Below are 26,045 nucleotides of genomic sequence, written 5' to 3' on the forward strand. Positions count from 1 at the left end.
AAATCATGATAAAAAAAAATGGTAAGAGAATAGATTTAATTTTCAAAAATCAAAAACCAAAAACGAAATGATTATCAAATGGATCTAAATTTAAAAAATAAATAAATAAATAAATAATAAAAATAAGGGATAAAACATATAATTAAGCAATATTTTCTCTATTTATTACGATTAGTCAATTACAACTAGCCGAAACTCTGAAACCAAAAATCTTAAATTCAGATGATTTACATTTTAATTAAACACAAAAGGAATCCGTTTGAATTTGAAATGCGATTTTATACTTTTACAGGCTAGTACGGGTTAAAAAATGAATTTTAAGAATCTAAATTTACATATCAAACAGGCCGCTATGCTACAGTTCAATCCAGATTTTAGGATAAACCTAAAATATACCAAAGTCTACAAACACATTTTATAGCAAAGGCAACTTTAAATAGCTTGAAATTAACATTATTTTCCCAAGCAAACTCTTAAGTTCTAGGGGATCGGCCCGTTATCTATGATTAAGAGTTGCATTAGCATATTATCATCATAATACTAAATGTTGATAAAACAAGAACTTCCATCGTTCCATCTATGAACATATATACTTTTGGAAAATAGAACATTGCATAGTTTACCCTAATAACTATTGCCGTGCCACCTGCTGCAATATTAAAATCAGACCGATCCATCCCGATAACCTACGCTCATGGTTCCGTACTTTAACTGGCAAGGTCTCCTTTTCCGACGACCCCATAACCAATCATAACCCATCAAGAATAGTGGACATCAACAACCCTTGTACAAACTCACATTTCTGAGCCTTTTCCTTTTCATCCTTGTTTGAAGCCGGCAACCTTGAGACATTGCTGCCATGATAAGTTCAGTGTCAGATTATGCAAAGGGGAAGAGTAAGGTATATATCATTACTACAACAAATGTGTGATATGAAGATTCCAACCTCTAACACATCAATTACCACTAGACTATGCTCATGTTGGCAAGAAGGTATATGATATGATATGAATTCAATGGGAAACAAAGTACAAAGGCGAAGTAACGCAGAAATAGTCTTATATATTTCCATTTAATCCCTACATAAATCATCATGCAGGAGAGTTTTTTTTTTTTCCTTGTGTGTTGGGGAGGGGGGGTTTGGTTCTTACCTCCTCTCTGGAAGAACCTTGGGATTTTCCTGTGACGAAGTTACTTCAGCTGACGACTGAGACTGCACTCTTGCAGGTTTACTGACCGTAGGCAGATTAGAAGTAAATGAGAACAACAATGGATCAGGCTCAGTACTTGTGGGGGCAGAGTGTAAAGAACCACCAAGAAGGGATCTCAAGGTTCCTTCCCTAAGCTCTTTTCTTAGCTTCGAAAATGTTGAATTGGATCCAACTTTTCGCAATCTCCTGAGTCGCTGCACGTATTTTTTAGTCAAGGAAGTGGAGTATCTACAAATCAGTAAATAGAAATTACGAAGGACTGACAGGCAGGATTGGCCTTCAATTTCAGGAATTGACTTGAAGCTCCATAAGCATCCAAAGACACCAATAGCAGCATTGCAGAGCAGCATTGATTTGGATTTGTTTTAAGTAATTTTAGCCCAAAAACAGATTTGGAGATGTATTAAAAATCATTTTCATAAACTCATTCTAACATTTGGTTCTACACTTTCAGAAAGTAATTTCCATTCAACCGAAAGTGATTTTGAATAAGTTAATTTAAAAATATGAGCAATATTGAATGTGACAAAAGTGATTTCATTCTAAAGTCACTTTCAAACACGCCCTTACAAATTTCCAAAACTTCAAATTCTAAATTAAAAGGAAAAAGTGGTAAATCCGTGAAAGTTGAATTAGTTAAGATGGAAACAATATCCAAGACTAGAAAATAAATAATCACAAAGGAAGATTAAGGATATCTTGAAAAGGCTCCCATGTTGTGAGATGATGTGGCCAACAATATCCATTCCCACCTTCTTCGTGCATAGTGGACATACCTGAAATTACAATAATACTATTGTGAGAAAAAATTAACAATTTTGATGGCATCTTATTCTTGACAAGGTCCATACAGCAATCAAACTAAGAGATATAAAATGAGGAGGTAGGGGAGAATATTCCCCATTTGACCAATTTTGTAGTGGCAAATATAAAAACTGGTTACAGTATGTACTGATGATACCTTTCAGGAAGAACAAAATAGGACACCATAATGACATTAATTCTTTCAATTTGTCCCTTTATTTCCTCTCCTCATCACATACCGGAGTAACATAGTACAAATGATATAAACTAACTGAAAAGTGAACAAAGCTAGGGTTGTGATTTATATTATTGATTAGACGAACTAAAATTTTGTTCTCTATTTCCTTAGTCATAATCCATAGTTCACTACCATCCTAGGGCTTTTTTTCTTTCTTTTTGATAACTAGAGTCATAGCTATTAGATAAACATGAAGTTCCATCTCAAAACCAATTGACATGAGAGAAGTAACTTTAGTATCTTATAAAGATTGTGAGGCTTTCTAAACTTTCCAATGTGAGATTCTCAACATGTGTCCTCACAAGATGATGCCCTTTTTGGTTTATCATTTTTGGATCGGATTCCTTTATTCGTTGGGGGGACCAAAAACTCATTTGGGCTTCATGGACTCTGATACAATGTTAAATAAACATGGGATACTGGGATCTCCATGTTAATTGAGTTTGAGATGAAAACTCTATATATGGTATTAGAGCTCATGTAGCCCAAACACGTATTCTGTCTAAACAAAAATTGGAATCTAACTCAAGAATAGTGAATCTAAGAGGCACCATATTGAAGAACATGTTAGAGATCCCACATTGGAAAGATGTAAAGATTTTACAATATTTACAAGATAGGAGAGTTACTTGTCAGTTGACTTTCAGATAGAAGCTTGTATTTATCCAATAAGAGCTTTTCTCCCCTATACTCGGAACGCACCTATACCCGCCCCCAAAGCCTAGACCTAGGAGAAACCAAGAATTTTTGGTATGAAGCTATCCAGAAACGCAGTTTGATACCTTCACAAAATGACCTTACAGCACTAAATAAAGGTGTTAAATAGGCGACAACTGGAATCTAAAAGATCGATAAAACCATAGTTGAAAAAAGAACAATGAACAGATTTCATATGGGAAATCAGAACAGAATACAAAATTCAACATTTATCAGCTGTGACAATAAGTACATAATAATCTCTACCAAACCAGAACGTTTCCAGAATAATAAGAAAAAAAGTTTTACACGGGACGATACGATCATTTTTCATCACAGGATGTTATAGATCGGCCATATCTATGTTATACATCTAAATTATCAAATATGCATACCGCGTTCTTGACTTCCACCGGGTGCTCCTCGTCGACATGACAATAAAGACCTACGATATCAAAATCCTCGGCACAAAACGGACATAAAAATTCAGCCCTTGAATTTTCCTCTTCGATTTCTTCATGATCTCCTTGGTACACGCCTGCACCAAGCAAACAAAAAAGACAACCAAAACATAACGCCCATTACCAGGAGAAAAAAAATCGGAATCAAACAGAGTATTTCCAAAACAAAAGAGTCGGCAACGAACCGGACCGAGATCGGTAGCGTCGCGAAGATGAAACTTGAAAGGGAACATTCCATGAATCGTCGTCCTCCATCGATCGAACTCTAAATCTTCTTCTACAAATCGTTTGTTCGATGAATTCTCACAACAAACAAAAATCGCGATCGTTCTCGTAGATCGCGAAACGGAATCCAAAATCAAACTAGAAACTAGACCACCTTACAGAGATGAAGAAATGCAGCGAGGAAAAGACACAGAAATTACGCGACGGAGAGAGCACCAAAAGACTCTCTACCGACCCTCTGGCTACGATGCGACTTTAAGATCAAGCTTTTGCGAGGATACCCCTATTCTTTTAATTATTTGCCAATATATCCCCCACCCGTCACCCCCACCTACTTTCCGCTCTGAAAGCTTGAAAACCTGACACGGATTAAAAAATGAAGCCCCTATATTTGAGGTGATTTTCAATTATTGCCCTTTAGTTTAATTATTTACGATTTTGACTTTATCTTGTTTGTAAAGATTATGCTAAATATCCCACGTGGCTACTAAAATTTGAGGTGATTCCCAATTCGATTCTTAATTTTTTTAAATTCTTAACTTTATCTTTAATGTATTAAATATTCTCCTCTCAAATAAAAAATATTCCTCCCCTCTACGTATTGTAAAAGAAATAACGATGAAATATGTAGAAAGAAATAACGATGAAATATGTAGAAAGAAATAACGATGAAATATAAAAGGAAGGTGTGATCCTTATAATCAGATATAGTTTTTTAATATATTTTTGGATATACAAGAGAATCCTTTAATAAAAGTATACTTTTCTCCAAAAAAAAAAATAAAAATAAAAATAAAAATATACCTAAATAAGAATTCGTTGGGAATTGATATAGTTTTTAGAAAATTTTATCGGAGGTTAGAAATCACTTTTAAACTCTAATATTTTATATAAATAATAATTTAGTCTATGAACTTTAGTTTGTAGCGATTTAGTCTTTATACTTTTAATTTTGTAACAATTTTGTCTATGAATTTTATTATGTAACAATCTAGTCTTTGAATTTTAAAATTTGTAACGATTTAGTCCGTATCGTAGAAATTAATGTTGAGGTTTAATGAGATTTATATAAATAAACCGTTAAATTAATTAGAGACTAAATATTTTACAAAATACAAAGTTTACACCATAAAGTGTTAAAAGTTGACATCTAATTTTGATAAATTTGTTTACTTGTTACAATGTCGAAAGTATAATGACTAAATCATTGTAGATCAAACTTTATGGACTAAATTGTTGCTTTCCTAAAAATTTAGGGGCTTTCCTAAAAATTTAGGGACCAAAAATGTTTTTTTTTTAAGTATTAAAGAATTAATAACGCATTTGGATTTGATTTTACGAGAGTAAAAGAATACCTTTAAAGAATTTTTAACTTTTTTTTTTTTTGTTTGAATACACATAATTAAAAACCAAATTTATTAAAATCATTTTTAAATATTTCAAACCGATGATTTCACATAAGCTTTTAGAATCTCATCAAATCATATTTCACTTTTTACTAAAATTTCAACTTCCACTTTTATCTTCACGGTTAAGATTTGTTTTATATATTCAAGGCCCGTTTGTTTCTCCACTCATCTCAAAATTTCTATTAATTTTAATTAATTAATAAATATAAATATATTATTTAGACTTAACAAATTTCAACTAATATCTTTACCTTTAATATTCTATGTTTGGTTAACTATTTAAAAATTATTATAATTATTTATCAATATATAATTAATTTATATTGGTTTGATTATTTTAGTAATTAATTTAATTAATATAATTATGTTTAATATAAAAGTATTCATTTATTTTTATTTTAATAGATTAAACAATTAAACAAATGACAACAAATTAAATAATACAAAATTTAATTGATGATTAATAATGGGTCTCTTGCAATTTAATTAAGTAATTATTTAATTTTGATTTTCATATACAAAATTGTTAAATTAAATACAAATATTTAAATTTCATCCATTAATTATCATGTATATCCAAACATATAAAGAGCTTAAACATTCAAATCTCATATATTTAATATTTATATCTATGATTCTTTTTATAGTATATATAAAAGGAATCCTAGGTTTTATATATTTAAGGCCAAATTTCTTCCAAAATGACTTTTTTTAATTAAACACATTCCAAACATACTTTACTCTATAAATACCTCAATTAAACCTTCAATTTCCATCAAGTATTTTTTTTTTTCATTTTTTTTTTCTTCTTTCCGTTTTTGTTTGTTGGTTTTGGTTCTAATTTTATCAATTTCTTCCTAATTTTTTGTTTTAATTTTTTATAGATTTTTTTTAGCATTGTATATATATTTTTTCAATTTGGTTCACCATTATTCCCACATTTTTGGGTTGTTTTCCTTATTCTTATACATAGTCTACGATTTTTCAACTTCAGATATGTATTTTTTTCAATTTTTTTTTTTTTTTTTTTTTTTTTTTTTTTTTTACTTTTTACTTAATTATTTTTGTGTGTTTGTAATACATTTTTAAGTATTTAATTTAAAAGTAAACCATTTTAGAAAAAGTTAGAGTGTTGGGCCATCACTCAAAATAACTTATAATATTTTCAACAATTTCCGCCAAAAGTATTTAAATAAAAATAAATTTTTTTAAAAATATTTTTTTTCTCAAGTCATTTTTACTATTCTAGAAGTAAGCATATCAATTACACTTTCATGTATTTAAACATCTCTTTTGTGTTTTTTTTCCTTTTCTAATAAAAAAATTGTTAACAATATGTGACATCACAATTATTTTTTTCTTTTTTCTTTTTCAATAAAAAATTCAATAACAGTATGTGATATCACATTTATTTGTTTTTTTCTTATTAAGCTTTTAAGTTTTTTTCCAACTCCATATGTGATTTTTTGACTGTAGGTATCCATTATGAAAGACCATGGATTAGGTCGAATAAGTGCATTTGATGTTAATACGATACAACTCTTCGATATAAGATGCAATAGATTGGAATTGGATGCATCTATTCGGAGTGGAGGTGGATAGAGATGATCATCAGTCGATCAAAGACAGTTTTTCAACCAGATTGACACCGAACTGACCATAATCGATTTGAAAAATGACCAAATTGCCCTCAATCGTTGTTTAGTAAAAAAAAAACTGACCAGACGGTCGGTCGGTCAATCTAGTCTTTTTCCTTTTTTATTTGAGAAATGATCATTAACTAATTAATTAACTAAAATCCTATATTTAATTATTTATTATTTAGTACTATTTGCTATTACTATTACAATATTACTACTCTTGCATGTGATTAGGTAAAAGTTATATTTTTTTCTAAATTATTTTCGTAATAACAATCCTAATACAAATTAACTATCAAGAGTCAACTAATTAAAAACTAGGTTTAGAAAAACTAATTTTAAGAAAATAAGAAATGAAATAGTAAAAGTAGGGATAATTTAACTTTCAAATCTTTTCATGTCTAAAAAAAAAAACTTTCATTTTCCCCCTTCTATGGTTTCCTTCAACTATGTAAAAATTTATCATTTGTTAATCTTCCTTTTTCTTTTTTGTGAATTTAGTTAGTCAATTTGAATTGAATGTTGTCTTATCAATCATGATTACTTTTCTTCCTTAATTTGTGATTGTGATTAAAATTTAAGATACGATTTTAAATTTTAATACTTATGGAAGAGTGATATTAAAATACTGATATGATTTGATAACCCTTAATATTTAAAATGTCCGTAGTTTGGGATTGTGTTAGCTTAATTGTTTAAAGAATCACATATATTTGAAAACAAAGCTAATATGAGAGTTGAGAGGGTCTTATTCAATCTATTCGCAATTTGTATTATTAAATATCAATTACTTTGTTCATAGCCTCATATTACAAAATACAAATTACATTGTTCATAGCCTCATATAAAAAAAAAAGAAAATAAACAGTGTCATAAATACAACCAATCATTACAAGTCTTGATCACAAATACAACCAAAGTAACTAGTAAGTAACAACAAAACACGATTACATCTTTAAGTTCTTCAATGTCTCTTTCATTCTCCATAAATGCTCTAAATCCTATATAATTAATATGAAGATTAAGAATATAAAGACAACCTTATTAAGATTTTAAAAAATATAAATATAAGATAAGTTAAACTTACATTCACAAGTTAACGATAAATGCTTAATCGATAAGTGGCAACTTTGCAAAATCTGGAAGGTCTTCGGTCTCTTTTTTATTATCCATAATAACTTTGGAACCTATATAATTAAGACTAAGAGAAAGACAACCTCATTAAGATTTCAAACTTATAAGTTGCAACTACAATATACAAACAATTAAAGTTTAAAGTTAAGCAATTGGATAAATATCTTCTTCAAATAATGAAGTCTCTTCCAATTCATGATGAACTTCAAGATCCATTGGATCAACTTTTGGCCAATTTTGATTATATATGAGAGCATCCACTATTTTTTGAGTCAATGAACAACGTGATGAATCAACAACACATCCTCCTATAATAAAAGCTAACTCAGACACTATAGTAGATACTGGAATTGACAAAATATCTCTAGTCATACGGCTAAGAACCTCAAACTGATGACTGTTTATCTCCCACTACTGAAGTATGTCAAAATCACCTTCATTCTTAACATTGGCTTTGAAAAAATAAATATCAACCTCTAACCCATGTTCGAAAGGTGTAGTCCCATCACCTTCGAAATCATTATCAATTGTATCATAGACAACGTCTTCGCCCACCTTTTCATTTAGATCACAATCAATAATGGCATCCGAGGCTGAGACAATTAGTGTATTAGTAGTAGTACTATTAACACTAGGCCCATTATCACTCCGAGAACTAACATTCTCATGAAAGAGACATCTACAACGATGCTTCACTACATTTCCCATAGATTTGGCTGTTGGGGTTGATGCCCTAAATCTCGTAGGGTCCTGTAGTTTGTAAACACGTGTATGAACAAATATATGTGATGTAATAATATGAGATATTTTTCTTCACTATTATCTATGAAATATGAGATATTTTAGTTACATTAACCACAAACTAATAAACTAAGATCCCTGGTTATCGTTGTAAGATCATGCCTAAGTGATAACCTGAATGGTCTGTAGTATATGGATATAGGAGGAAAACCTTATCATGGTGACACTACGGATACGACCCACTTTGTAGATGTTACAAGTGTTGTAAAGTGTTACAGATGGTTTGATCCTGATAATTCAAGTGGAGACATGGGAGTGGGGGTATCATATACAAAGAAGTTTTCATAAGACCGGACCACGAAATATTTAGTCTCGTTATATAATGTTGTTCATGACAAAGACTTTCATTTCACTAGGATGACCATATGTAACATGACCTTAATCAGTGAGTTAGGAACTCATGCCTATGATGGAGGTCCTTTGATTTGCATGTGTGCGAGTGGCCAGATTGTCGACTCAAACCTATCACTTTGGGGATTCTCGGATTCGTCTGATTGGGGAGCTGGGAACTCAGCTACACAAGATGGAATTCACTCCTTCCCCGAAGTAGAGGTAGATAGATAGATTGCTCCCTTAAAAGTTGATTCTAGGGCTTGAACAATATGGCGCCACACCTTCTCATGGCCCGAGAAATGTTCACTCATAGTAGGACTATGATGTATTGTTCATTAGAGGATTCAGTGGTACTTAAGGAGTTAGATGTAACTATAGGGGCAAAACGGTAAATTGACCCAGCTGTACTTACGAGTGATTTGTGAAGGGTCATTGTACTGTTGATTGGTTATATCCAATGGACACAGAAATATATCTGTAGTGAAAAGAGTACAGTTGTCAGTCTTTAGTGGAATGTCCGACAGTTAACGGATGGTGATATCGTGATTAAAGAGTTTAGTCAGTTATTCACGTATCATTGGAGCTTCAAGCTATAAGTCCATAAGGTCCCCTTGGTAGCTCAATGGATTCAAGTTGAGAATCATTTTTTGGGTTAGTTTGAAATGTTAAAAAATTAACAAGAGGGAATTTGATTATATATGATATAATTAAATTGGTTCAATTATATGTGATATAATTGATTTGATATATTAGATACATTAATTGGAGGAATTAATATAAATATGATTTATATTAAATAAAGGAAAAAAGAACTATGGTTTATATATTACATATGATGTGATATTAAAACTATAGGTTATAAACATAATATGATAAATTAGTTATTATATTTATTTATAATAAAAACAATTATAAGATAATTGTTTAGTTGGTTATTTATTTCTTCTTTAACCGTGAAGTGGGAAGTTATGATCAATTTTAATAACTGAAGAATAAAAGTGAAAAGAGTTTTCATTTTTCATTAATCGTATTACATTTTGATCGAGTGAAAGAAAGAGCTATACGAAAGCCCTTTGAGAGAGTGAACGACGAACAAGTTTTACTAGACGACAACTTCTCGTTTACTAAACAATCGAGTACCCTATCTATACGATAGACATTCAAATTCCCCCACTTACTCGATCGTTCAACTCGATCGTATACTTCCTCCTTCCCTCTACCAAATTCACACATAGCCCGCACCTTCTAGATTCTCACATCGAGAATACTAAGGTAATCGAGTGGTAGTGTCGAGTGTTACTGTTTGAGGATCAAGGATCAAGTCTTACCGATTGGGTTCAAGGATCCGACAGTTCGTGGAATTGCACTGGTTGTTCGTTGCGTTAGTGCTCGTGATCGAGTTTGATGGGACGCTTGACTAGTTTAGATCGAGGGAATACTTGAAGAAGAATTCCTCAAAAGTATGATATCTAAAGAGGTTTTTTATGTGCACATGGGCACCCACGTGCAAGCCTCAGCCACAAACCTTGGCATGTAGGGGTATACATGGGTTGGGTTAGGTTGATTTAGGGTATTTTTTGGACCAACCCGAAAATTCGGGTTGGTTGGGTTGGTAACCCAAAGAACCCAAAGAAAGTCTCTAACCCAACCCAACCCAACCCTTAAAATTCGAGTTGGGTTGGGTTGGGTTGGGTTGTCGAGTTATAATTTGTTTTACTTTTTAATTAAAAATATGTAAATTTATATGCAACACATGACTAATAACTAAAATCTCATAAAATTCAAATGCTAAATACCAATTATATCAGAGATATTTATTGCAAACTTCAAATAATGACAAATATCATAACAATTTTAAAATAAAAATATTTAAAATTCACAAATTAATCAATACAAAGTAATCAAATTTTAAACAAAGAGAAATATATATAGTATACTTTATTTACATATAAAATTCGGGTTGGGTTGGGTCAAACTAAATTTTTTTTAGCCAACCCATGACCCAACCCAACCCAACAAAAATAGAAAAAGTTTAACCCAACCCAACCCAAAAACAAAACTAACCCAACACAACCTTTATATTTTGGGTTGGGTAGTCTGGGTTGTTCGGGTCGTTGGGTTATTTGAACACTCCTATTGGCATGTACACGATCGCCCAACCCATATACTTGGGCATCCAAACATCATGGTCCCTTTTTCATCATGGGCCACCCCCACACCCTATACGACCTACCCTTTGAGCCATGATGGGTTTGCTTGTCAACCCATCCACTCACCAACACTTAATGTTTGTATACTTCTACTTAGCATATAACCTCTACTTGATTCCCTTTGTTTTAATGAATAACATGCTGTAATTTACTCAATGATGCATAACTGTGGTTGTATGTTTGTAAATTTTTTACTCTTTCACAATGGTTTTGGAACGATTTTGCTTCTGCTCAATTGTTCTCTTAAATAAGAGTTCCTTCAATGGGTATCAGAGCCAAATTATTCTGATATTCCAAATCCATTGATGTATTGAATTGCATTTACATTCTTTGTGGGTTTTAAGCATATCTACATTACGTTTAAGTGTTAGATGTATTTGTGGATGTGAATTAATGGAGTTTCTGGGATGATTGTCTTTGTTTATTGCTTTCTTTTACATTTCAAAGTTAATTTGTACGGGCCTCTGTGTTTTTGGACATATTAACTTGCTATCGAGTCTGTATTCAAAGTGTTTAAGTTTGTAAGAGTCGCTCATGAAGAATAAAATGAAAAGAGTTTTCATTTTTTAAATGATCGAATGATTATCGCATAACAATCGATTGAGTGATAGAAAGCTATACGATAACACTTTCGAGAGACTAAACAACCGAGTGAAGTTTACTAGACGATTGCTCCTCATTACTAAACGATCGAGTACCCATTGTCTATATGATAAACTAAACCTTTTTCCCACTTACTCGATCGTTTAACTCGATCGTATACATACTCCTTCCCTTTACCAAATTCATATAGAGCCCACACCTCCTAGATTCTCACTCTGAGAATACCAAGGTAATCGAGTGGTAGTGTCGAGGGTTGCCATTCAAGGATCAGACAGTTCGTGATTACAATGGGTGTTCATTGCGTTCGTGATCGTTTAGACTTTTTTGGGACGTTTGACCAGTGTAAATCGACGGAATACATGAAGAAGAGTTATTCAAGGGTATGTCATTCGATTCCCTTTGTTTTATTAAGAAAGCATGCTGTAATTTTCTCTATAATGTATAATTGTTCATGTATGTATGTGAATGCAGTTATTCTTTCCAATAGGCTTGGAAAGATCTTGCTTCCATTCAATGGTTCTCTTGAATAAGAGATCCTTCAATTGGTATCAGAGTCAAGTTTTTCTAATATTCCAAATCCATTGATGTATTGAATTGCATTTACATTCTTGGTGGATTTTAAGCATGTCTACATTACGTTTAAGTCTTAGAAGTTTTGTGGAGGTGAATTAATGGAGTCTCTAGGATAATTACCTCTAGTTATTACTTTCTTTTACATTTCAAAGTTAATTTGTAAAGGCCTTGTATTTTTGGGCATATTAACTTGCTATCGAGTCTATAATTCAAAGAGTTTGAGTCTATAAGAGTCGCTCGTGATGGAGCTTCAAGGCATGGGGATGCAGTTTACTTTGAGGAATAAAAAGACCAATAGTTGGTCATATCATGTAGCCCAGGCTAAACGATCGTTTAGATTTGGAAAAATGATCGGGTAGAAAAGTTCTAACTTGATCATGTAGCATTTACTAAACAATCGTATGGCTGATGTTAAACGAACGAGTAAAGTGTTTACTCAATCGATTTATGTTGGCTACTCGATCGTGTAAACGATGGGGGTAAACGATAAAACTCGTTGCATGGTAGGCGTGCACACTAAACGATCGTGTAGGCCAGCATATTTCATCACATAGTCACTGACTACTCGACACACGGTAAGTGTTACATGGCGCATGCTCCTTGATCGTCTAAACGATCATTATTCATTGCATAGTTGTCGTCTACTCGATCGTTTAGACAGGTGTTATACTCGATGCGGTACACGGTCGAGTGGCCTTCATGCGTCATTGCATAGTCAAAGGTACTCGATCGTAGCTATACAAGCATAGTTACTCGACCATCATTACTAGACAATCACAAAGAAAAGTTACATGATCAGGGAGTGAGACTTTGCCCGAGTGATTCAAGACCCGGTTCGCCTGTTTGAACCAGTTTACTTGATGGTTTAATGTAATAGATATATTTAATTCCATTTTTTTAGGCAAATCATCCTGGTCCATTAATTTTGGTGAATTTACATGAGATGTATGTTTAAACTATATGTCATATAGTATGCCATATAGCTTTAAATCCCACCATAGGTTATGCATTTGTCATGCATCATCATTATATTATAAGAGTTATAATATAGTCGCTTGAATGATTAAATTACTTTAAGAGCATGCTAATGCATGATATTATATAAGAGTTATATATACGCCTGCATTAAGCATATTCATGCATCATCTTTATGTTATAAGTGTTATAGTATAAGGGTGTATGGAAGCATGTATGCTTGGTTCATTACAATTTATATAAGAGTTATATAGTAATGAACGGACATTGTATGAAACATGACACATAGGTTAAATTTATAAGATTATAAATACCTAGTCTAGCTTAGTAATGTGAATGGTTTTAGTTGTTTCCTTTTATAAGAGTTATAGTGGAAATTAGAACTAAAATCAATAAGAAAGACATGTAAACTTAGGCTTGAATCATGTTTTAAAAAAGTTTTAAAATTTGATTGAGATAGACCTAAGATCATGGTTCTAATGGGATTAGAAATGTAAGTTTAATCTTAATCGGTTTAATAGGAATAAATTGACTAATAAAAGATTAAATATGTACTAAATCTATCTATAAGGAACCTTTTGTCCAAGGCGGGTTCTGTCTAGGCTGGGATATTTAATGTGACGAAAACGGAACAACCCTACCTGAGAACCTACCTAGAATGGTGAATTAGATAGATTTGTTGCATGTATGCAAATTTGAAGATAGTTTGTTAAAGTGTTTAATGGAACTTGATTCGAACTTGTTTAATTATCACAAGCAAGAATTATTTTTTAGCAAATTAAACTCACACTTAGATAAAATCAGTAATCGGATTGTCTAAGTTAATGAACCCCTAGGTGGCATAATCAGTAGGAGGTACTTAGGGTATATGATACTTCACTTAAATCTCTACACGTTCCTCCATAATGTTCACACCGTGAGATCTATCCTCAGCCTCGAGGCACCCTGGGACTATCCCCCTAAAGGATGGTGTTTGAGTAGGTCAATACCAAGGTGAATGAAGAGAATGTTCATAGTAAGTGAGAGTGGGACGTGTGACAACATATCCCATGGTCTCTCTCAGGTTGGATAACATTGTGTGCATAGCCTCGAGGCACCCTGGGAGTGTCCCCTTAAAGGATGACAATTTTGCACGACTCTTTATCTGATCTCTTGTATAGGATAAGGTCGCTTTCGTCTCTTGTGCTAATATGCTTTTTTTCCCTACGGTGGGCGCATTGGGCAGGACTCTAGGGCCTAAAATGAAGGGTTACACTTATGCAGAATTTTTAAAGGTTAGCATATTCTGGACTGAGGTGATTGCTAAAATTAGTTACAAAAGTTGTTTCTGTCTAATGGTTGAGAATGTCTCATCCCAGTGAAAGGGCACCTGATCACTCCACCGATGAATTTTGTCCTGCCTCCTTGGGGCATCATTGCAAAATAGATGTCATTTCACTTAGGGTACATTAGAACTATTTCACTAAAACCTAAAATTGGTATTAAAAGTGGTAGTGCAAATAGATTTATTAAGTTTGTTCATGTTTTTCAGCAACTTTAAAATGGCAACCGCCACTTTTTAGCTCTATTATCTGTCGACAAACTAACTGGTGAAAACTACACTAGTTGGAAAAACACGATCAATACAGTTCTTATCATCGATGACCTGTGGTTCATCCTTACGGAGGAGTGTCCTCTTATTCCAACTCAGACTGTCGCTCGAATTGTTCGAGAGGCATATGAGAAATGGACACGGGCGAACGAGAAGGCCCGAGCTTACATCTTGGTCAGTCTAAATGAAATCTTGGCCAAGAAGAATGAGCCTATTGTTGCTCAGATCATGGAGTCCCTAGAGAAATGTTCGAACAACCCTCTGAGCAGCTCAAGCACGAAGCTCTCAAGTGCATCTTCAACTTCAAAATGGAGAAGGGCACATCTATTCGAGAACACGTTCTGAACATGATGGTCCACTCAATGTGGCGGAGATGAATGGGGCCCGCATCGATGAGGGCAGCCAGGTTAGCATCATTCTGCAAATGTTGCCAGAAAGCCTCCTGCACTTTGTCAGCAATGTTGTACTGAACAAAATTGATTATACCCTTACAACTCTCCTCGAAGAGTTGCAGATATTCCAATCCCTGCTGAAAAGCAAGGAGAAAAAGGTTAGTAAGGCAAATGTTGCTTCATCATCTAAGAAGTTCCATCGAGGTTCGACCTCCGGAACTAAGCCTGCTCCTTCTACTTCCAACACTAATAAGTGGAAGAAGAAGAAAGGTAGGTTTGATTCCCTAAATCTTGTAGGGTCCTGTAGTTTTTAAATACATGTATGAACAAACTTTTGTGATGTAATAATATGAGATATTTTCTTCACTACTGTCTATGAAATATGAGATATTTTTGTTGAATTAACCACAAACCAATAAACTAAGATCCCTGGTTATCGTTGTGAGTTAAGCATGTATGTGGAGACATACAATTGGATCATGCTTTAAGTGATAACCTAAAAGGTTTATAGTATATGAATATAGGAGGGAAATCTTATCCTGGCGACACTACGGATATGGCCCACTTTGTAGATGTTACAAGTGTTGTAAAGTGCTACAGATGGTCTAATCCTGATAATTCATATGGAGACATGCGAGCGGGGGTATTCTATACAAAGGAATTTGTATAAGACCGGACCACAAAATGTTTAGTCTCGTTATATAATGTCGTTCATGACAAAGACTTTCATTTCACTAGGATGACCATAAGTAACATGACCTTAATCCTGAGTGAGTTGGGAACTCTTGCCTATGAGGGCGGTCCTTTGATTTGCATGAGTATGAGTGGCCAGATTGCTAACTCAAACCCACCACTTTGGGGATTCATTAGATTGGGGAGCTGGGAACTCAACTACACAAGACATAATTCACTCCTTCCCCGAAGCAGGGGTAAGTAGATAGATTGCTCCTTTAAGAGTTGATTCCAGACCTTGAACAATGTGGCGCCACACACTTTCTCATAACCCGAGAGGTGTTCACTCATAGTAGGACTATGATGTATTGTTCATTAGAGGAATTTGTGGTACTTAAGAAGTTAGATGTAACTACAGGGACAAAAGGATAAATTGGCCCAGCTGTACTTACGAGCAATATGTGAAGAGTTATTGTATTGTTGATTGGTTATATCCAATGGACACAAAAATGTATTTGTAGTGCAAAGAGTGCAGTTGTCGATCGTTAGTGGAGTTCCCAGAAGTTAACTGATGGTGGATATCGTGATTAAAGAGTAGTCAATTATTCACGTACCATTGGAGCTTCAAGCTACAGGTTCATAAGGTCCCCTTGGTAGCTCAATAGATCAAGTTGAGAATCAGTTTTTAGGTTAGTTTGAAATGTTCAAATTAACAAGAGGAAATTTGATTATATATGATATAATTAAACTATTTCAATTATATGTGATATAATTGATTTGATATATTAGATACATTATTTGGAGGAATTAATATAAATATGATTTATATTAAATAAAGGAGAAAAGAACTATAGTTTATATATTAAATATGATGTGATATTAAAACTATAGGTTATAAATATAATATGGTAAATTAGTTATTATATTTATTTAAAATAAAAACAATTAGTTGGTTATTCTATTTTCTCCATTAACCGTGCAAGTGGGAGGTTATTTTCAGTTTTAGTAACTAAATAATAAAATGAAAAGAGTTTTCATTATTTGAATGATCGGAATATTATCACATAACAGCCGATCGAGTGAAAGAAAGCTATACTATAGCGCTTTCGAGAGATTAAATGACCGAGCAAAGTTTACCAGACAATTGCTCCTCGTTACTAAACGATCGAGTACCCACTGTCTATATGATAAACTAAACCTTTCTTCCACTTACTCGATCATTTAACTCCATCATATACATCCTCCTTCCCTCTGCTAAATTCATATAGAACCCACACCTCCTAGATTTTCACTCTGAGACCAAGGTAACTGAGTGGTAGTGTTGAGGGTTGCCATTCGAGGATCTGACAGTTCGTGATTACGTTGGATGTTCGTTGCGTTCGTGATCATTTAGACTTTGTTGGGACGTCTGACCAGTGTAGATCGAGGTAATACGTGAATAAGAGTTCTTTAAAGGTATGTCATTCGAATCCCTTTGTTTTATTAAGAAAGCATGTTGTAACTTTCTCTATAATACATAATTGTTCTTGTATGTGTGTGAATGCGTTTATTCTTTCACAATGGGCTTGGAAAGATCTTACTTCCACTCAATAGTTCTCTTGAATAAGAGATCCTTCACATGGATATAGACAAATTACAGTAAGTTTGTCCTTCATGGGTGTTCATAACACCAACTGGGTTAAATTACCGTTTTACCGTTGGATTACCTTTGTATTCTTAAGTACTAGTGCTCCTCTAATAAACAATTTGTTTATGGTCCAACCATTAAACAAAAACTCATCTCGGGCCAGTACAATGGTGGAGTTCTTTGTTCAAGTCCCAAAGATACCACTTAAGAGAACACTCATCTACTTACCCTAAAGTCGGAAAGAAGTGAATTCCATCTTGTGTTATTATATTCCCAGCTTCCGCTCGATTTTGTCCCCAAAATGGTAGACTTATTGAGTCGGGGGTGTTGCGTCTTGTAGCTGTAAAAATTAAGTTTCCTTTCATATTTTTTTTTAAAAAAATTAACTAACAAAACTTATATATATAAATAAATGAATACGCATACACACTCTCTAAACCTAAATTAAAATATCTTCTCCATATCTTTATAATATAATTATCTTATTCAATAAACTCAATTCTTTAAAAATTCAAAATTGAAAGAAATATATTAAACTTCCAAAATTACGACTCAACATAAAAAATCTCTAATCCAAAAATTTGAAAACTAATATATTTTAATTTAATCTACTGTAAATCTAATTTATTAGACTTAAAAAACAACACAAGATAAAATTGAAAAGAGATGGAATAAGAGAAAACAGAAGATAAATTCAAAATTGAATAAGGAGGAAAATCAGGAATTAGGGAAAAAAATTTGAAACCAGAGATTAGTTTAAATATGATATTAACCGTTGATAGAATACTGCTAACACGAAATGCAATTACACTATACATGAATTCCAAACAAGGGCTAGATATTGATTTAAATTTAATGACAATTGATACAATACTTCTAACACAAAATGCAATTACACTATTATGTAAAGTATTAAAAAGTATAAATTGTGCAAATAATAATAGAGGAAAAATTAGAAAGATAATGAAAAATCAAATTGGGGAGAAAAATCAGAAAACACAATTGTTTATTGTTCCTTTTTTTATTATTATTGAATCAGTTAGATTATAATTTAATAACTGAAGCTTCAATTATTACATAGTATTCATAACTCCATATTCATTTCAACTTCAACAATTGCACTATATTCATAACTCAATCAACCACAAAACCTACGAACCTATAAAGGACAAATCAGGAATTCAAAAAATTCTGATCACATGATATGCACATGATTTACCAAAAGTAAATTTTCGGTTTTGGCATTTTCCCAAACAAAACCCAAATCCTTAATACATATTGCAATTCCTTTTTGTTAAATTGTCAGCCCCTCCTCAAGTTTGAATTCTCATGATCCAATTGATTTGAATTCCATATTATTTCTTTTTTCGGTTTTCTTGATCTTTTTAATTTTCAAGGCTTTTTTTTTTGTTTATTTTATGTTTTCAAATATTGATTTATGATTTCTTATTTAGATAATTTTTTAAAAAAATCTATGTTGGAAATTCATAAAACTCTAATTCATGGTTATTTTAAAATAACTCTAAAGGATTGTTTAGGACGTTGAGATGATATAGGATGTCTGGAGTTCTGATGTTTGAGGAGTTCTGATGTCTGTGTTTGGGGTGCAGAGTTGTATTGTCTGAGTTCGTATGTCTGTGTTTAGGTGTGCAGAGTTGTTATGTATGAGTTCATATTTTTGTGTTTGGTGTGCAGAGTTCATATGTCAGTGTTATCTAGTTCAGTTTTTTGTACTCTAAAATAATTTGCATGTATGAACACTATTTTTTTTAATATTGTAATTCATTGTATCCATCTTATTTGGTATAAGACATTGATTGTATTTTTTTTATTCTTTCCAATCTCAAGATATGGTATATAATTCGATTTTGTATTATTCATTCCAAACTTCTCATTAAAGAAAGCCAAATGATTTTATAAAATAGTGTTAATTTAGACCGGATATGAAAATCATTAAATTCATTCCATTGATTAAAAAAAAATTTAGACCGGATATAAAATTTATTAAATTCATTCCCCTTAAAAGATTTTACATAATTTGATGGCCTTATACATGGCCATTTTACAACTTGCATAAAAAAAAAATTGCATCCATATCTAAGGGCCACATGTCACAGACCATTTGTACATGTCACAAAAAATCAACAAATATATGATACCTATACAATAAGGGACTAAGGGAAGTTACAAATAATAATAACAAAGCAACTTGTAAACACCAAGACGTAATTAGTTAGTCTTGCCCAACAAACACATACAAACGATCGTCCACCTCGTTCGTGCTATACGTTTCGCGCGCTTAAACAATCGCATGCTATTTCCTATACCAATTGAAGGATCTCATATCTAAGAGTTCCATGAGCACGCTTGGATCGCTCCGATCTCACCGTGACTGAAATACAACATTATACATTTAACACATACAGTTATGCAAATAAACTCTAATTAACGGCATGTTATGAACAACAAAAACACAAAGGAAAGAGTGCCATACTAGTTGAAGACGTTCTTCACACTTCGGCACTCCAAGCAGCGGAACCTCCAAGCGATCTACCAACGCCCAGTGGAAACGTCAACAACAACAGCACGAACAATCGTAAATTCATGATCGCAACGGGAACGACACCACCGCTAAAGAGCCCCGAGTATTCTCGGAGTGAAAACCCAAATGGTGGACTTTGGTGAATTTGGTAGAGGAAGAAGGAACACGAATCGTGTAGGCAATAAGCAAGTGGGAGGGAAGAAAACATTATTGCATAGCAAAAATGCTTATCGTTTAGGAAGAGCTACACGATCGTGTAGGATTTACTGAACAATTGTTTAGGAAAAGGTACACAATCATTTAGTAAAATCGACACACTATACGATCGTTTAGAGAAGCTATCCGATCGTGTAGGCGACAATGTGCGATCGTTTAGTGCGAGGTGAACGATCTTTTAGGCAGAGAAGAGCTATCGTATAGTCTCTCGATTTTCTTAATCTATCGCTTAAAATGTTCACCAACGCGCGCTCTCGAAATCTTTTGGGGGATTGACGGACGATTCAAAAATGAAAACATTTTTCATTTTAACTCCTCGGTTACAATAACCGACGTTGCCCACTACCCCACGTCCAAACATGAAATTTGGATTAATTATCATATAATTAATCAATTAATTAATTAATTAATATAATCATATTATATTTTTATCCTATAGTTTGATATCACATATCTACTATAGTATTTTCTCCTCTACTTGATATAAATCATATNTATCCTATAGTTTGATATCACATATCTACTATAGTATTTTCTCCTCTACTTGATATAAATCATATTTATATCTAATTTCCTCCAAGATAATGTATCTCATACATTTGCCAATTATATCATATATAATTAACCAGTCCAATTATATCATATATAATCGAACTCCTCTTGTCAATTGAACATTTCAAATTAACCCAAATACTTGTTCTCGACTTTATCCAAGCTACCTAGGAGACCTAATGAACCTGTGGCTCGAAGCTCCAACAGTCCATAAATAGCTGACTAAACTCTTTGGCCATGAGATCCATCATACGTTAACTGTCAGGCATTCCATTAAAGACCAATAGCTGAACTCTTTTTACCACAGATATATTTCTGTGTCCATCGAATATAACCAATCATGAGTACGATGACCCTTCACAGATGCTCGTAAGTACAGTTGGGCCAAATTATCGTTTTGCCTCTGTAGTTACATCTCACTCCTTAAGTACCACTGATTCCTCTAATGAACAATACAACATAGTCCAACTATATGTGAACACCTCTCGGGCCAGGTGTGTGGTGCCATATCGTTCAAGCCCCGGAATCAATCCTTAAGGGAGTTATCTATCTACTTACCCCTGCTTCGAGGAATGAGTGAATTCCATCTTGTGTAGTTGAGTTCCTAGCTCCCAACTTAGACGAATCCCCAACATGGTAGGTTTGAATCGGCGACCTGGCTACTCGCACCCATATAAATCAAAGGATTGCCCTCAATGGCAGGAGTTCCCAACTCACTCAAGATTGAGGTCATGTTACCTATGGTCATCCTAGTGAAGTGAAGTCTCTGTCATGAACAGTGTTATATAACGAGATATTAGCACTTCGTAGTTAGATATTATACAAACTTTTTTGTATAGGATGCCCCCGCTCGCATGTCCCCAATACGAATGATCAGGATTAGACCATCTGTGACAAGTCGCAACACTTGTGACCATTCCACAAAGCGGGTCGCATCCGTAGTGTTACCAGGATAAGGTTTCCCTTCTATATTCATATACTACAAACCATTTTGGTTATCACTCAAGAAATGATCCACTTGTATATCACCACATACATACTTGAGTCACATACAGATAACCATGGATTTTATGTTTATTGGTTTGTGGTAAAGAAAATAAAACAAGTAATTGAGCAAAAATACAAGATGTGAAGTAAATATCATATATTAATAATACAAACGTTCGTACATACTGTTTACAAACTACAAGATATGAGACTTTAGGGCATCAACCCCAACAGGTGGAATGGCTAGAAAATCGTCTGTTCGTTGAATATCATTCACCAACAGATCTATGAGGGTCAACTGATCGTCCTCCTTTAAACCCTCAACTTGGTAGATCTGTTTAAAGACCTCCTCACACCTCTTAAACTCCAATTCATATTTCTCTTTCTGCCAATGGACAAGTTTCTGCATTTTGCTTTCCTGCATGTCCATTGTTGTGCGTACAATGTCAAGAATTTCATATTGGAAGGGAGTCGTCTTGTGTTTTGTTCCTCCCATATCATTACTTGATCTAGTATGCCTACTGATGAGTGTATATGAGAAAACCTCATCCATGCCATCAACCAGTGGTATGTTCATGTCAGGTATACTTTTTTGTTGCTCATTAATCTGTGATCCTAATCGAATATCCTCCAAATGTTCATCTGTTGCAGATGCTTGATCGTACGGGGTTTCACTGCCTTCACCAATGGCTCTATCTTTTTCAAAGACGATTGAAAACTCATCATAGTGGGAGAATAGTTTGTGTCTCAAACCCTTCGCCTTGGGATGGGACTACAAATAGGAACATATATTATGTTAGAACATAATAATATATTAGAAAAAGTTCACTATTGTAAGATAATAATCCTTTAATGTGTTTTCTTACCCGAACCCATACATCAAAAACTTCTTTCTCTGCTTCCACATATTTGAACTCGTCATTCTATCCAAATCTGTTGCATGCATTACTCAGCATCTCAACGATTGCACAATATTGTCACTTTAAAAATCTAACATTGCATTCTGTTGTTGACAGCACGATGGAACAGCCAGGAATCTTTTCGTTAAGTAGACGTTGTAGCTATTGTAGATAGCCAGGCTTGAAGGTTCCATTATCAACTTGCCTACCTATTTCCACAAGTGCAATAGTGACTCCACTAACCATGCATCTTTAACCTTCGTCCAAATGTGTTTTTGTTGAGATTGGTGTCCTAATTCTCCCGGAGTCTCATAGTTTGTAAACTTTGTATACATTGTTATGAATAAAATAAGAGTTATTTTATTTTGCATTTACTCATATCTAATAAATAGAGATCCATGGTTATTGTATGTAAACTTAAGCATGTATATGAGATATACAAGTGGATCATACTTTAAATGATAACCTAAAAGGTCTGTAGTATAAGGATATAAAAGAGATACCTTATCCTTGTGACACTACGGATATGACCCGCTTTGTAGAGGTTTACAAGTGTTGTGAACTACTACAGATGGTCTGATCCTGATTATTCATGTGGAGACATGCGAGCAGGTGTGTCCTATAAAAAGAGTTTGTATAAGACTGGACCACGAGAGAGTTTGTCTCTTTATATAACGCCGTTGATACTTGAGACTTACATCTCACCTAAACGACCATAGGTGACATGACTTTAATCCTGAGTGTTTTAGGAACTCCTACCTTTGAGGGTGATTCTTTGATTAGTATGGGTGAGAGTGGCCAGATTACCAACTCAACAAGCCTACCTTTTTGGGGATTTATCATATTAGGGAGTTGGAAACTCAGTTACACAAAATGGAATTCACTCCTTCCACGAAGTAGGGATAAGTAGATAGATTTCTCCCTTAAGGGCTGATTTTGGGTCTTAAACATAGTGGCCACAGCCTCTCTTTGGAAGAGAGGACTCAGTCATAGAAGGACTATAACTTATGTTTATTAAAGGAATCAATGGTACTTAAGGAGTTAGATGTAACTACAAGGGCATAACGGTAAATTGGCCCAACTGTACTTACGAGCGAACTGTGAAGGGTTTTCGCACTGTTGATTGGTTGATATGGACACAGAAATATATCTGTAGTAAAGAGAGTGCAGTTGTCGGTCTTTAATAGAGTGCCCGACAGTTAACGGATGGTGGATCCCGTGACTAAAGAGTTTAGTCAGTTATTCATGTACCGTTAGAGCTTCAAGTTACAGGTCTATAAGGTCCTCTTGGTAGCTCAATGGATTCAAGTTGAGAATCAGTTCTTGGAGTTAGTTTGAAGTGTTTAATTACCGTAGGGAAATTCAATTATATGTGATATAATTGGTGTGATGTATGAGATACATCAAGTGGAGGATTAATGTAAATATGATTTATATTAAGTACCATATAATAGAAAAAGAACTATGGTTTATATGTTTCATGAGATGAAATATTAAAACTATAGGTTAGAAATATAATATGGTAAGTTGGTTACATATTTATTTATAATAACTATTTGATCATTATCTCTTTTTCTCTAATAACCAATTGAGTGGGAGGTTATTGGTGGTTTTATGGTAACCATGAGATAAAAGAAAAAATGTTTTCCTAAATTTAGAGAGTTACTACTTTCAGAAAGAACTCACAGTAAAGCTATCAAGTGAAAGTGTTTCACTAAGCGATTGTTCATAGAGAGACTAAATAATCTTAGAGCATTGACTATGCAATAGTCATTTAGTTGGTCGTAGCTAAACGATCGTGTGGCTTTGTCTATACGATAGGCTGCCATCTTCTACACGATCAAACATATCATCACTCAACTCGATTGGTTTTGAGGATTTGTGGAGGCCGTAAGTTCGTGATCATTGTATTCGAGGAGCTTTTGGTGGTGTTTGTTGTTGCATCGATCGTCGCGTTTGTGGGCTGAATTACTGCTCTTGGATGCTTGGAGATTGATCGAGGGAGTTTGAAGAATGGTTCTTCAAATGTACGCATACTATATCCCTTGATATTCTTTGTAAGCATGCTGTAATTTCTTGTTGTGCATGACTTGTTAATTTCCATTCTTCTACTGTAATTGTGTATGTTCAATTTCGAATGAAATTTGGAACGATCCTTTCGCTGCTCATGGAAATCCTCATGTCTGATTTTCTTCAATTGGTATCAGATCTAGGTTGTTATGATATTCCAAATTTCACTTCTGTTTTGAACTTCTTCTCCAACCGTGGAGGGTTTCTGCATTGCGTTTAAATGTTAAATGCGTTTATGGATGGATGTTGATGAGTGTTTACGGGAGAATTGCCTCTGTTTAAAGCTTTCTTTAAATTTACAAAGTGTTAAATTGTAAGGGCCCCTACATTTTTTGACATAATTAACATGCAATCGAGTCTGTAATTCAAATTGTTTGAGTTTGTTGAGTCGTCCGTGATGAAGTTTCGAAGCATGGAGATGAGGTTCTCATCAAGGAAGAAGACCAAGGGTTGGTTGTATCGTGTAGCCTAAGATAAACGATAGTTGAGTTATTACTAAACGATCGTATAGAAATGTTCTGCCCGATCGTGTAGTATTTACTAAATAATGGGGTAAAGCATTTACTCTATCGCGTAGCATTGGTTGCTCGATCGCGTGGACGCTGGAGGTAGACGATCGCGTAGAGCATTTGATGTTCATCGTTTAATAAAAGGCACACGCACTAAACAATCATGTAGTTAATATTCTTCATCGCATAGTCACTGACTATACGATCACCCAGTATGCGATACCTCGCGCTTGCTCAACGATCGTTTAGATGATTGTACTTCACTGTCGTTTAGATGATCACGTAGAGCATTTGCATGTTGCGCTTTGCACGATCGCGTACCTCATGCTTCATCGCATAGTCAAAGGTACACGATTGTTGCTAAACGATCATTTAGCTCAGAAAGCGTTGGTAAACGATTGAGTAAAGCATTTACTCTTTCGTGTAGATGATCACATGGATCTGGTACACAATCAAAGAAGACGTGTTTCTTTGCCCAGACGGTTCAAGACTCGATTCGCCTGTTTGAACCATAGACCCTTTGCTATTTGTAATAATTAGCTTTGGTTTTTTGAGGATTTAAGGCTAGTTATCCCGATTCATCAACTTTTATTTAATATACATGAGATGTATGTTGGTTTATATGCCATAGTATATGACATATAGATTTAAAACCCACCTTAGGTTGTGCAATAA

The 26,045-nt window shown here is 33.8% G+C and overlaps 1 protein-coding gene across 2 annotated transcripts; it reads right to left on the bottom strand.

Moving 5' to 3' along the window:
• Window positions 1-391: 391 nt before the first annotated feature.
• Window positions 392-3,877, bottom strand: LOC120068362 (protein DEHYDRATION-INDUCED 19 homolog 4-like). Of its 2 annotated transcripts, none has more exons than XM_039020099.1 (5): window positions 3,601-3,877; window positions 3,345-3,487; window positions 1,910-1,987; window positions 1,152-1,411; window positions 392-854 (listed from the first exon to the last, which is right to left on the bottom strand). In XM_039020099.1, exons 1-5 carry the CDS (start codon window positions 3,641-3,643, stop codon window positions 749-751), a joined length of 630 nt encoding a protein of 209 aa, XP_038876027.1. In that variant the 5' UTR covers window positions 3,644-3,877; the 3' UTR covers window positions 392-748. The 2 variants fall into 2 exon arrangements, with proteins under 2 accessions (XP_038876027.1, XP_038876026.1); XM_039020098.1 differs by having other exon boundaries at window positions 3,596-3,876.
• Window positions 3,878-26,045: the final 22,168 nt, after the last annotated feature.

The sequence above is a fragment of the Benincasa hispida genome, chromosome 12 (assembly GCF_009727055.1).
Source record: "Benincasa hispida cultivar B227 chromosome 12, ASM972705v1, whole genome shotgun sequence".
NCBI classification, from domain to species: Eukaryota; Viridiplantae; Streptophyta; class Magnoliopsida; order Cucurbitales; family Cucurbitaceae; genus Benincasa; species Benincasa hispida.